The 12,065-nt window shown below is 38.2% G+C and overlaps 1 protein-coding gene across 1 annotated transcript; it reads left to right on the plus strand.

Moving 5' to 3' along the window:
* Window positions 1-5,436: 5,436 nt before the first annotated feature.
* Window positions 5,437-11,855, plus strand: LOC145230527 (muskelin-like). The gene is made up of 15 exons (XM_080095971.1): window positions 5,437-5,559; window positions 5,680-5,845; window positions 5,911-6,046; window positions 6,109-6,218; window positions 6,313-6,505; window positions 6,720-6,854; window positions 7,527-7,713; window positions 8,013-8,151; window positions 8,389-8,640; window positions 8,825-9,019; window positions 9,426-9,527; window positions 9,715-9,885; window positions 10,206-10,324; window positions 10,437-10,710; window positions 11,227-11,855. Exons 1-15 carry the CDS (start codon window positions 5,465-5,467, stop codon window positions 11,305-11,307), a joined length of 2,355 nt encoding a protein of 784 aa, XP_079952097.1. The 5' UTR covers window positions 5,437-5,464; the 3' UTR covers window positions 11,308-11,855.
* Window positions 11,856-12,065: the final 210 nt, after the last annotated feature.

The following is a 12,065-nucleotide window of genomic DNA, read 5'->3' on the forward strand; positions in this document are numbered from 1 at the left end:
AATTAAAACACATGTGCATAACATTGTTACACAAAATCACGAAACCGCATTGGCGTTACAATTTGTCGCCCAGAGCGACTTCGCGTTCCATCTGTCTGATCAGAATTTGGGGATGAGGCTTCCACATCGACCAATGGTGGTACATGGGGAACATCCTCTGATATACTTTCGCAGAAATGATGAATTTCTTTTCATTTCCACCCCCTCCTTATTCTGAATTGTAACTTCACCACTTTCTTCACCGACAACTTTTTTAGGTTCCGGATCAAAATTTGTAGAAAGCTTGTTGGTTTTGGGCTGCTTCACCAAAACTTGATCACCAACTTTTATTCCGGAGGAAATTGCTCTTCTTTTCTCATCAGTGTATAGTTTTCCTTTCAACTTGTTGCTCCAGTCTCTGTCATGAAACTCTTCTTCAGTCACATTTGGTTCTTGACAAAGCTCCGGAAGCTTTGTGCGCATTTCACGACCAAACATTAAGTAATAAGAAGCTCCAGTTGTTGACTGTGGTGTTGATCTGTACGCCATTAAAAATTTGTTAATCTCAGCCTTCCAATCTTTGTGTTCCAAATGAGCCACACGGATTGCCTTCATTAGAGTTCTGTTCTGTCTCTCCACTTCCCCATTAGCTTGAGGCCAAAGTGGAGCTGTATGAACATGTTCAACACCATTTTCTTTCAGAAAATCTTCAAATTCTTTAGAAATGAACTGTGGACCATTATCAGTCCGAAGTGAGTAAGGCATACCGAATCGCGCAAATATTTTGCTTAGCGCTTGTATTACACAGGAACTTGTAATTGACCTCATAATTACTACTTCATAGAACCTGCTATAGTAATCCACCAACACCAATATGTTGTCTCCACTTGGTAAAGGTCCCAGTATATCAGCTGCACAATCCTGCCATGGTTGACTTGGAGGTAGAACTCTTGCAATTGGTTCTGGCCTGCTGTACTCACTGGTTACTTGGCATCCATGACACTTCTTACACAGGGTTTCTGCATCTCTATCCATCTTTGGCCACCAAACTTTACAACGAAGCCTGTTCTTTGTTTTCACAATACCCTGGTGTCCCTCATGAGCAAGTTTTAACACAGCTTGGCGCAAACTACCTGGAATTACAAGTCGAGTGCCTCAAGTATCAGGTTTCCATATATACTGAATTCATTTTTCACATGTAGGTAGCTTGGATTCACACATTTTGACCAATCACCTGTTTTCACACAATGTCTGACCATTCTTAGTTCTTCATTATTTTCAGATTCTCTTTCCACTTCTTTTGATGACATAGCAACAGGTGTACTGTATTCCACAACTTGACCAATGAAGTCCTCAGAAACACTGTTGTCAATACAGCATGCTAAATTAAGTCTTGACAATGCATCGGCAATATTAGTTTTGCCTGGTCTGTAAACAACTTTAAAATCATACCCTTGCAGTCTCAGCACCCAATGTTCAATACGTGCTGGAGGTTTAGATGACTTTGAGTAAATAAACTGAAGTGGTTTATGGTCAGTCTCTAATTCAAACTTCTTTCCAAACAGGTACAAATTAAACCTCTCACAAGCCCAAACTAGAGCCAATGCCTCTCAGTCTGTTTGGCTGTATCTTCTTTCAACATCAGTAAGACTCCTTGATGCATAAGATATAACTCTCCATTGACCACATTGCCACTGAGTCAGAACTGCACCCAATCCGTATGGAGAAGCATCTGCAATTACTCTTGTTGTGCAGTCATTACGAAAATAGGCAAGTGTATCTGCTTTCACAATTAAATCCTTCAGTCTTACAAATGCAATGTCCTGGGCCTTGCCCCATGTAAACTTGACAGTTTTCTTTGTTAAATCCAAAATGGGTCTTGCAATTGAAGATAAATTGGGAATAAACCTTGCAGAATACTGCACCAATCCCATAAAAGATCTTGCTTCACTGGCAGTTTTGGGAGGTTGAGCATTCTTGATTGCTGCTATTTTCTCTTCACTTGGATTAATCCCTTGCTTGCTCAAACCATGTCCAAAAAAGGTAAGTTTAGCCATACGAAATTTGCACTTTTTAGCATTCAGTGTCAGACCACACTGAGACATTTTATCCAACACAGCAAACAACCTCTGATCATGCTCTTTCCTTGTACGCCCATGTATAATCACATCATCTGCAATGTTTGCAGTTCCTTGACATCCTTTCAAAACATCCCATATAATCTTCTGGTATTTCTCTGGGGCAGAGTTTAGACCAAACATTAGTCTAGTATATCTGTACAGTCCCTTGTGTGTATTAAATGTAGTGATATGCCTGCTGTGTTCATCAAGTAAAATTTGATGAAATCCCCACTTTAAGTCCAATTTACTGAATACAGTACTTCCGTTAAGCTCATAAAGCAACTCTTCCAATGTGGGTATTGGATGTCTTTCTCTCACAATAGCTGTATTAGCCTGTCGCATATCCACACACACTCTAATGTCACCATCAGGTTTAGGAATAACCACCAATGGAGAAATCCAACCAGTAGGCCCTTCAGGTGCTTCTTCGATTATCCCCTCCTTCAACAGCTCTTCAAGTTTTAATTCCACTTTTTCTCTCAGCTGAAATGGAATTCTTCTCACAGGCTGTGCCACAGGTTGAACTTTATCATTGATGTGCAACTTCAACTTGTAGTCTTTCAACAGACCAATTCCAGAAAACAGTTTTGGATATCTGGACAAAACATCATCATACACAGAGTTCACACAACTTGGCCCCAAGTGTAGTAATCTTAACACTTCTGCAGTACGCTTTCCCAACAAGGTGTGACCTTTTCTTTCTGTAACAATGAAATCTGCCTTGCACTCATGAAGACTGTCTTTAGACTTCACCTGAGCTGTAAAAGTGCCCAAGGTAGCAAGAGGCCCTTTACTTCCATATGCATGCAGGGTCTTTGCAGACTTTCTGGTTTCTGCTTTAATTTTCTGCTTCTTCAGCCACTCCCATGTATCCTTGTCAACAATATTTGCTGATGCCCCTGAATCAACCAAAATATTTGACAATCTAACACCACCAATTACCAGTGTCACTGTATAAAACTCTGTTAAAGGTTTCAGACCGAAAACAAAACCATCACCATCTTCCTTCTCTATTCCATTTTGAAATGTGTTATTATTCGATCGCCTTCCCAATGGACGATGTCCCTCTTCACCATTATATTTTGATGGCTTGAAACCATTGGACCAACACTTTAATCTGAAGTGTCCAACTCTACCACATTTAGCACAAGCTTTTCTTCTAGCTAGACATATCATATCTTTCTTAAAATGTCCCTTTTGGCCACAAGCAAAACAGGTTTTTCCCTCTTTTCTTGATGTCGAAGCAACCTGACGTTTTCTAGGCTTTTCAATGTAGTTGACTTCCTGGCTTCCCTCCATCACTTTTGCTTGGGAATTCACAGCTTCAAATGCTTTGGACATTGACAAGACATCTTTAAGGGTAAGTGTATCCTTTTCCAGAAACTTTCTTCGTAGTGCATTTGAGTGACATTTATCAATAACTTGATCACGAATTTGGTCATCTGCTTCATGTCCGAAATTGCAAGTAGCTGCACTTTGTCTTAATCGACATACAAACTGATCAACTGATTCGTCATTTGTTTGATGCAATTGACGAAACAAATGTCTTTCAAAAGGTATGTTGCACTTTGGTATAAAATACTCATTTAAAACAGTTAAAGTTTCATCATAGGTCTTGTTGTCATCTTCCTCGTTTACTAGTGTATAGTAAATTTCCTGCACATTCATACCTGCAGTATGTAGCAACAGTGCCTTTTTCTGAACGCTACTCGTGATTCCCTTTCCCACCAAGAATAGATTGAAAGCTCGTTTCCAACGTTTCCAGCGTTGAGATAAACCATGTGCACCGTCTTGAACATCAAATGGTTTCAGTGCACCGACATCACTGTTTGACATTCCCACGAGGTCAGGATTCCCTTCCATTACCTTCAGAAAGTTCCACAATCAACCCAAATGTTGATAAAACAAATGTAAAACAGATCCTCGTCGCCAAATGTAGCGTCTCACTCACGCTTTGCGGGATTAAACCAGATTTATTAATGTTGCTGTCCAATACGCAGCACACCACCAGCACACGCTAGGTAGAATAACCATGCACACAACGGTTCATGCAACAGACGACACGCGATGGTAACCGGCACATTATAAAACACTACAGTGTGTGCCTTTCGTGTAGCTAAGACACAGTTCTGTTGCAGATCTTGCATAGTTAGCAAGGGCTTGTAGCAGGTTGCCGTTTCTCTTTGGTGTGTTTAATATGTATTTGGTTCATTGCTTGGTTTGTCATACTTTTACACCCGTTGTTTCACAGAACGACTGAAGATGCCCTTTTGGGGTGAAATATATATCGTTTAACAACTTTGTTGACTGATTTTGATTAGGAAGCACTGTTGCTTCGTCAATTTTTTTCACGGGGTTCGGAATCTGTTGCGCCACCTGGAGATAAGTCTAATTTCAGTAACCTGTCACTTGGGTCTTGCAAATACTGCGTGGAGCGTAATATGCAAACTGCGTTTGACCTCCAAGTTCCTATAACTTTCAAGAGAAGTGAGTTGCAATGATTTAGTGCAATATCGGCCGACAATGAAAAACATCCAACGTCAGCTAATAGATTTGTTTTTCGAGGATGACTAGCATTGTTTAGAAACAAATACCAGACGATGGTCTAGTCCAGGGGTGGGCAACCTGCGGCCCTTCAGTAAAGGTTGTGCGGCCCGCAGAGACGCTTGGATTTCAAAAGTACCGGCAAACGAGTCCAATTATTACATATTTTGAGCTGATTAATGCACCTGATGCTAGTTTTCTGCGACCTGGCAAAATGTGGCTAGAATTAAATACAAATTATATTGTAGTTAAGCATATTTAGTAAGAAACCAAGCAAAATCACTTTGTGTTATACACAGGTGCGGCCCGCGATCCCTTCTTGACATCTATAATTGGCCCTACAGTAACAAAGGTCTAGTCTATCTACTTAACTTATGGTGGCTTTAAACTGTTATACTGGTGCCAAACCTTTTTGTGTTTAACAAATGAAATAGTTAACAACAACAACAATATATTTAATTACATGCCTGATTTATTGATTTAATACAAAATGTAGACAGCATATTTAAAACGTTGATGCATGATTTTAGTTTCTTAAAACATTATGTATAATGCAATAGAAGTAAACTTTAAATTGATAAAAAGAAACTTTCATTTAATCTGAATGTGTAGTATTTTTGAGTATTGATATCCGCTATTTAACAATCAATGCTTGCAACTGTTGAATAAACTGTTGCTGCCCGGCATAATGTTTCAACAATTTTTTAGCTCTTCCAGCAGTCTTTATTATAATATGCTGACGTTTAAATGTCCTATACCCTTGCATCTGTTGTTGCAAAAATTTGTGTCAGTGTTTTCAAATATTTGATTTATAGGTGTAGATGTATAGCAAATTAGCAATAATAATGGACCAGGATGAATTATTGAACTATGATGTTAGCAGATGGTCAAGTTTTTCACCCAACTACGTCCCACAGTAAGTTCTCATATTATATTAAGATAATATTTCACAACCATTTGAATTGCAAGGAGTAAAATTATGAAATTGTTCTCTTTATTATTATTTCCCCAAGACTGTTTAAATATATGATTACAGAAATATACTCGTCAATAAACCTTACCAGCAATCTTCAAGGTGGTCATCAGAGACAAATTACCCACCCCAGTTTCTTGTACTTAAACTGAATGAACCTGCCATAATTCGCTCAATTACATTTGGCAAATATGAAAAAACCCATGTTTGCAACCTTAAAAAATTCAAGGTAACAGAATTCTACAACTGCTTGGTATTTAATTGACCACTTTTCAAGCAAATACTTGTTACAAGATTTTGGGAGGGCTTGAGGAAAGCAATCTTATAGAACTTCTTCAAGGGGGACTAAAAAACGATAGCAATCCCGAAAAATTTTCTCTGAAACATAAAATTGATGGAAGACATTTTCCATGCCGATACATTAAAATTGGTAGGTAAACCTTTCTCTCACAATGCATGAACATGTTGATGTACTATATTACTTCATTGTAGTACCAATTCTTTCTTGGGGAGCAAGTTTTAATTTCAGCATTTGGTATGTTGAAATGCATGGGATCAACTCTAATGAAATTGTGCAACCCTGCCTTCAATGGTACTATTCAGTAAGTAGAAATCATAACTAATACATTGTAACATTTAAACTTTTGAATGTCATTGTAATGTTCATGCTAAAATCTTATTGTTTCTGTGCAACAGTACAGAGAGCGGGAAGCGATAAGACTATGTCTCAAGCATTTTCGTCAACACAACTATACTGAGGCTTTTGAAACATTGCAAAAGAAAACCAAAATCATGTTGGAAGACCCGATGCTCACCAGATTGCATGATGTGCTTGTGAATGATGGTGATTTTGAACAAACGGAACTACTCATTGAAAATGCAATTGAAGGTTCATATGAAATAAGTTACACTGCAATTTAAACTATACTAAGGTTTATAATATTTCCAGATCTGTTTTTTTAACTTTTTTCCAAGAAGCATATCTGATATTGTTTTGGTGTCAATATGCATAAATTTCTTCAAAAAATAAATAGTTATGGCTTATGTATAATAGATTGTCTACTAAAAAGTATAAAAGTACATTGTATACATTCTATTTACAGATGACTTGTTTAGCAGTTATGTAAGTAAACAAGACTACCAACCATGCTGGAGCCCTGTGGTTAACAAAACCTTTGAGTTGAAGGAATCCCCAGGCAGGCGTGGAGGACACCAAATGTCTATGGATCATGTGCATAGTAGGTGCAATAGTAATTTCATTGTACAAAGAAATACAGCAAGAGGTGACTCCGCTGTTGTCAAATATTTCCTATCCAGCAAATTATGTCTTCTCCTAATAGATCTGAAGTGGTGTACCCACTATTTTTCTATTAACCATGTAATAGAACCACAACCATTTAGTGCTGAGCCTCCAAAATAGGGAATTAAAAGCTAAAGTGTCCACAAATTATAAAAGTTGTAAATAAAGTTTGTTGAATTAAATGATCTAGATCAAGGGTGCTAAACCTTTTCACTATTGATCAACAATAATTTTACCAATTTTTTTTAGCCACCATAGTTTGTTTTGGTTTTGTAATTATATACTGCACTAAAATGGAATGAGGCATTGGCCCACAAGTGCCCCATGATGATTATTATTTGTGCCACCCAGAACCTTAAACGAAATCAGTCATAAAAAGTCGTAGTATATATATTAATGAATTTCAACTATGTATCTTTTAAGTGTATCTGTAATGGTAACAATGTCAACAGTTGTCCTATTGCTTCTTTGTGTCACCCTTATGCTTAGGTCAAATCCAGTGATGAAAAAGTGTCTGTATAAGATTGATTTTCACCTTTGTATGTTATAAGTGTATCTGTAATGGTGCCAATGATGTGGTGACCCAGTAGTGAATTATGGTTTCAAACAGATTGTGTTTACCTGCTTGGTGGTTGGAGTGGTACAGAGGATTTAGCAGATTTTTGGAGGTTCTCGTTTGACACACAAACATGGACATGTTTGTCTCGGGACACAGGAAAAGTGGGGGGACCAAGTGCGAGATCATGTCATAAAATGTGCATTGACTGTTACAATGGGAAGATCTACACACTCGGAAGGTAGGCACTTTAAAATGTCTAAAAACCTATGTAAAGATGTTTTGGGGACTGTGTGTGTTTTCGTTTTGTATGTTTAGCTACAGATCATGTTTAACTTGCAATAACCTGCATGGTTAAAGAAGCAGCCACATAGTCAAGTAATTTGGTTTTTTTGAAGTATTCAACAAAGACCTATTAGTCCACTAAAACGTTGCACATCTATATTGATATAAGACTTTAAAATATGTCCTGTAGTCGCAGAACATGTCACTTTACAACAGAAACTGTCACTATAAAACTGCATGTGTCATGTTATTCAGGTACCTGGATTCATCAAACAGAAAGCAATCCTCCGTCGAAAGCGACTTTTATGTGTACAGTGTAAATGACGACCAATGGCAGCTCATATCAAAAAACGTGGCATCGGCCGGTGGACCTCGCTTAATATTCGACCACCAGGTTTCAGAGTTTTGCTAAACTTTGGCAAAATTATGTTGCATAGCATATAATCCTTATTCATTGGTCTCACATTCAATGATTGGCCCAATGTGTTTTCTCCAGAGACAGTATGATTGTTTTGTTGTTTTTCATTCGATAGTTTATTGAATTAAACGCGCATTACAATTGCATTAAATGCCAAAAAAGTCAAACAGTTTTATACAGTCTTACATTTTAAAGATTCGTTTTATTCTACAGATGTGCTTTGACGAACGAACGAAAACCATTTTTGTGTTTGGTGGCCGAGTTCTGACATGTCCTCCTTCGTTACGTGGTCTCGGTGCGATTACGTCATCAGGAAATGTTGAAGAGCGTCCCGTGCCGGAGTTCAGCGGCCTATACTCGTATCACGTGCCAACAAACTCATGGAAGTTACTAAGAGAAGATTCGGGCAACGCTGGACCCCAGGACATACGATCCCGAATCGGCCACTCTATGTTGTTGGACGGGGTTAGTTTTTGCAACAAATTCTAGGTTTATCAATTTAGTGTCATTAGAATTTCATTATGTTTGTTAACCTATCAAAAAGGGCTGAAAATGTAAACAGAGCGAATTCGCAAAAAAAGATGCTTTTCTTTTCCTTTCCTTTCGCTTGGACTTTTTTATGTGTGAAAAATATGCAATGATTTTGCAGAAGAACCGACGTCTTTACATTTTTGGCGGCCAACGTTCGAAGGAATACGTAAACGACTTTTTCTACTACGACATTCCCAACGACCGGGTCACTGTCATTCATGATGGTGTGCGCAATGAACCGGGACTTCCCCCGTCTGGTTTCACCCAACGTGCCACCATTAACCCAGAAATGGGAGAAATCTACATGTTATCGGTGAGATTTATTTCTTTTAAACTTATTTTCCGACATGCGCACACTTCATATACCAACAATCGGTTGATAAATCGGTAATGTACTGAAATTTAAACCACTATAGTCTTCCAGCTGATTTATAATCCCAAGTTTATCAAGCATTGTGATGTGAAACGGACTTTGATGCCTCCATACCAAAGTATTTTATGCAAAACAGCTTTCAAAAATGTTGACTAAGATTTTGCAATATGAGAATATAATGTACAACACATAAATTATTACAGTGGAACCGGAGGCTAATAAATCCAGAGGGCCACATATCTTGAGATTTTGGTTTGAGTATGTGGAACTGCAATACCTTTAAAACTTTCAATTTAAAATTGTTTTTGAGTTTTGTTTAAAATTAACAGTACACCTTTTTTCAAAGGGTTTAAGTAAAGATCGTGAAAAAAGAGAGGAAAATATGCACAACTCTTTCTGGGTGTACATCATCAAAGAGAATCGTTGGTCGTGTGTGTATAGAAATGAGGTACATGCAATGAATTTAGATTCACTTGTAACTTTATTAATCGCAAACATGTGAAATAAATATGTATAAATGACAAAAAATTATGTAGACAGGCAGCTGGTTGCACTACAAAAACGGTTAATGCGAGGGTGGCTAAAGTTATTATTAATGACTTCATGTGTCAGTAAATTTCCTGTTTTTCTTTTAGGTACAACAGGCAGGCAATACTAGCGGCAACGCATCGTCCAACCAGAGTTCTTCATTATTATCAGCTGCCACCACACGTCCCATGACGTCATCATCAAAGTCGTTCGAACGTCATCGACCTGAGCCCTGCCCACGTTACGCCCACCAACTGGTGTATGACTCTTCAAGACAGGTTTGTTAAATTATGTAATCCGGGGCCAAAAAGCAGTTAAACCGTTACATTATATGTGCAATAAAATTGATAGTTGTAGATTCCCTTCTCTTTTTTTCTTTTCTTTTAGTCCAACTTCGCTTGTTCTATTTGTTTGGTTAAGAAAGAGTGATTCCAAATTTTTCAAATTTACACATGTGATAGGACAACAACTGCGTATGAACCAAGATGTATTTCATTTAACATTGTAACTTTACTGGTCACGGTTTTCAAAACTCGTACGGCCTATTGAACGTTGAAAACAACTAAACTAACTGTTCAAATGCATATGATTCCTGCAGGTTCACTATATGTTCGGTGGAAACCCCGGAAAAACAGCGCAACCGAAGCTGCGGCTTGACGACTTTTGGAGGTTAAAGCTCATAAGACCAACGAAATACGATTTACTTCGAAAATGCAGGTACATTTATGTGAAGGTTTATTGGTTTACATTTGTGATACCTCAATGACTATCAATTTACCGTTCCCCAATTATACATGTGATGTGATAAACAACAACTTCTCTTGCATAGGTTTATAATCCGAAAGCAGCGATTCCAGGAAAACGCAGCTCGTGAACCGCTAGCGGCGCTGCGATTTCTCCAGTCCAGTGTGTCCGAAACCGTTGACCACAGCAACGAAAAAGAAGCGAGAGAGTTCCGACACCTCGCCGCCACGCTTTTCGGCGACACTACTGCTCTGGATTCCGACAGTGAGAGCGACGACGGTTTTGCTTTAACTTCAAAGTCTTCGAAATCTCATTTTATTTCATCAATCACGGACTCGAGTCACGTTGGTCGCATATCGGTATGTTATTTTTGCAAGGGTAAACGTCACTCTAGGTCAGCGGTTCTCAATCTGATCCCGTTCGACTTGATGCTGACTTATTTACAAATTACTAATCAACTCGCTGATGTGCCGTTACCTGTTCTTGTGATTCGACATTTCACTTTACTGGCCATAATTTGCATTTTTCGGTGAGCAGGAGACCACAGGCCTTAAGGTGTTACTTAAAGGGGCCACAATGTATGAATGGTTGAGAACTGCTGCTCTAGGTTAAACAAATGTTTCAACAACTTTTTTAATTGTTGGTTTAAAGTACTGAAGTTGCCTCACATTAACGCTTTTTGAAATTATAAGTCTAGCTAACAAGGCAATCGTGTAATTTTCTGTGTATTTCGGTTAGGCACAGCTGTTTAAAAATAATGCAATAAATGCTACCGCTTACAATACCACTAATTATCGCAGCGGGAGTTTAACCCGAATCGTTATCGCATGTATTACCGTCAATTGTTTCTGACTAACATTCGTTCGTTTGTGCAGCTGTTTGACACACTCGTCGGATTCTTTCCTGAGGAGATGACGCAACCAAGCAAAAACCTTCTTGATCTGATTACGTTTTGATTTTGAAAACAAGTGGTTTTGTGAAATTTAACTTGAAGGTGTTTTGTATCATTAAAGTGGCGAACATATAACGACCTTTCCTTTGTTCAAAAGAGCTTCGATCAAGTGGTTCAATGTTTCTGTGTTCCTTGCTTCAGTGTTTTTAAACTTTCTGTCTCTCTAACTTGGTGCACTGTTTAAAGTGGTTCTCAAAACCTTCATTAAATCCATATTAAATGCAGTTTGAAGGCATGCAAGCTAGTTTCGTCAAGTGAGCCCTTATTGTGGTAAACAATTTTATCACAAAAGATGATCTTGCATGTTTCTGTTTTACGCTTAAGGTAAGATAGACATTGTATTTTTGATCCGTTTGACGTTATTGTTGTAGCACATGACAGTGTTTCACAACATTGTGGCGTACAGTTAATAATTTCCGAATCACCAACTGCTTTGGACATATTTGTGATTTGTTAGATGATAAAAATTGTGTATATTTCTTGGGGTGCTTACATACTACTTTTCGCTCTTGTTTTCAGGCTGTGATAAAAATAAGATGCAATATTACCAACTGTGTGTCTGATGCGTTTCTTGTTCTAATAATCCATGTAGGCTACAAGAGACAACAAAGCGTGTTATAGCAGGCAAGGATTACGTACCGTACTTTGCCAAGGCATGAAATAGCGAATTTAGGCTTCCCGAGATTGGTGCATTAGCAGTGGTGCATTAAAATTTGGCAAAATACCACTTAAAAAGTATAGTTAATGTAGGTGATGGGGTTG

This window comes from Phallusia mammillata, chromosome 5, assembly GCF_965637545.1.
Source record: "Phallusia mammillata chromosome 5, kaPhaMamm4.hap1.1, whole genome shotgun sequence".
Classification (NCBI taxonomy): domain Eukaryota; kingdom Metazoa; phylum Chordata; class Ascidiacea; order Phlebobranchia; family Ascidiidae; genus Phallusia; species Phallusia mammillata.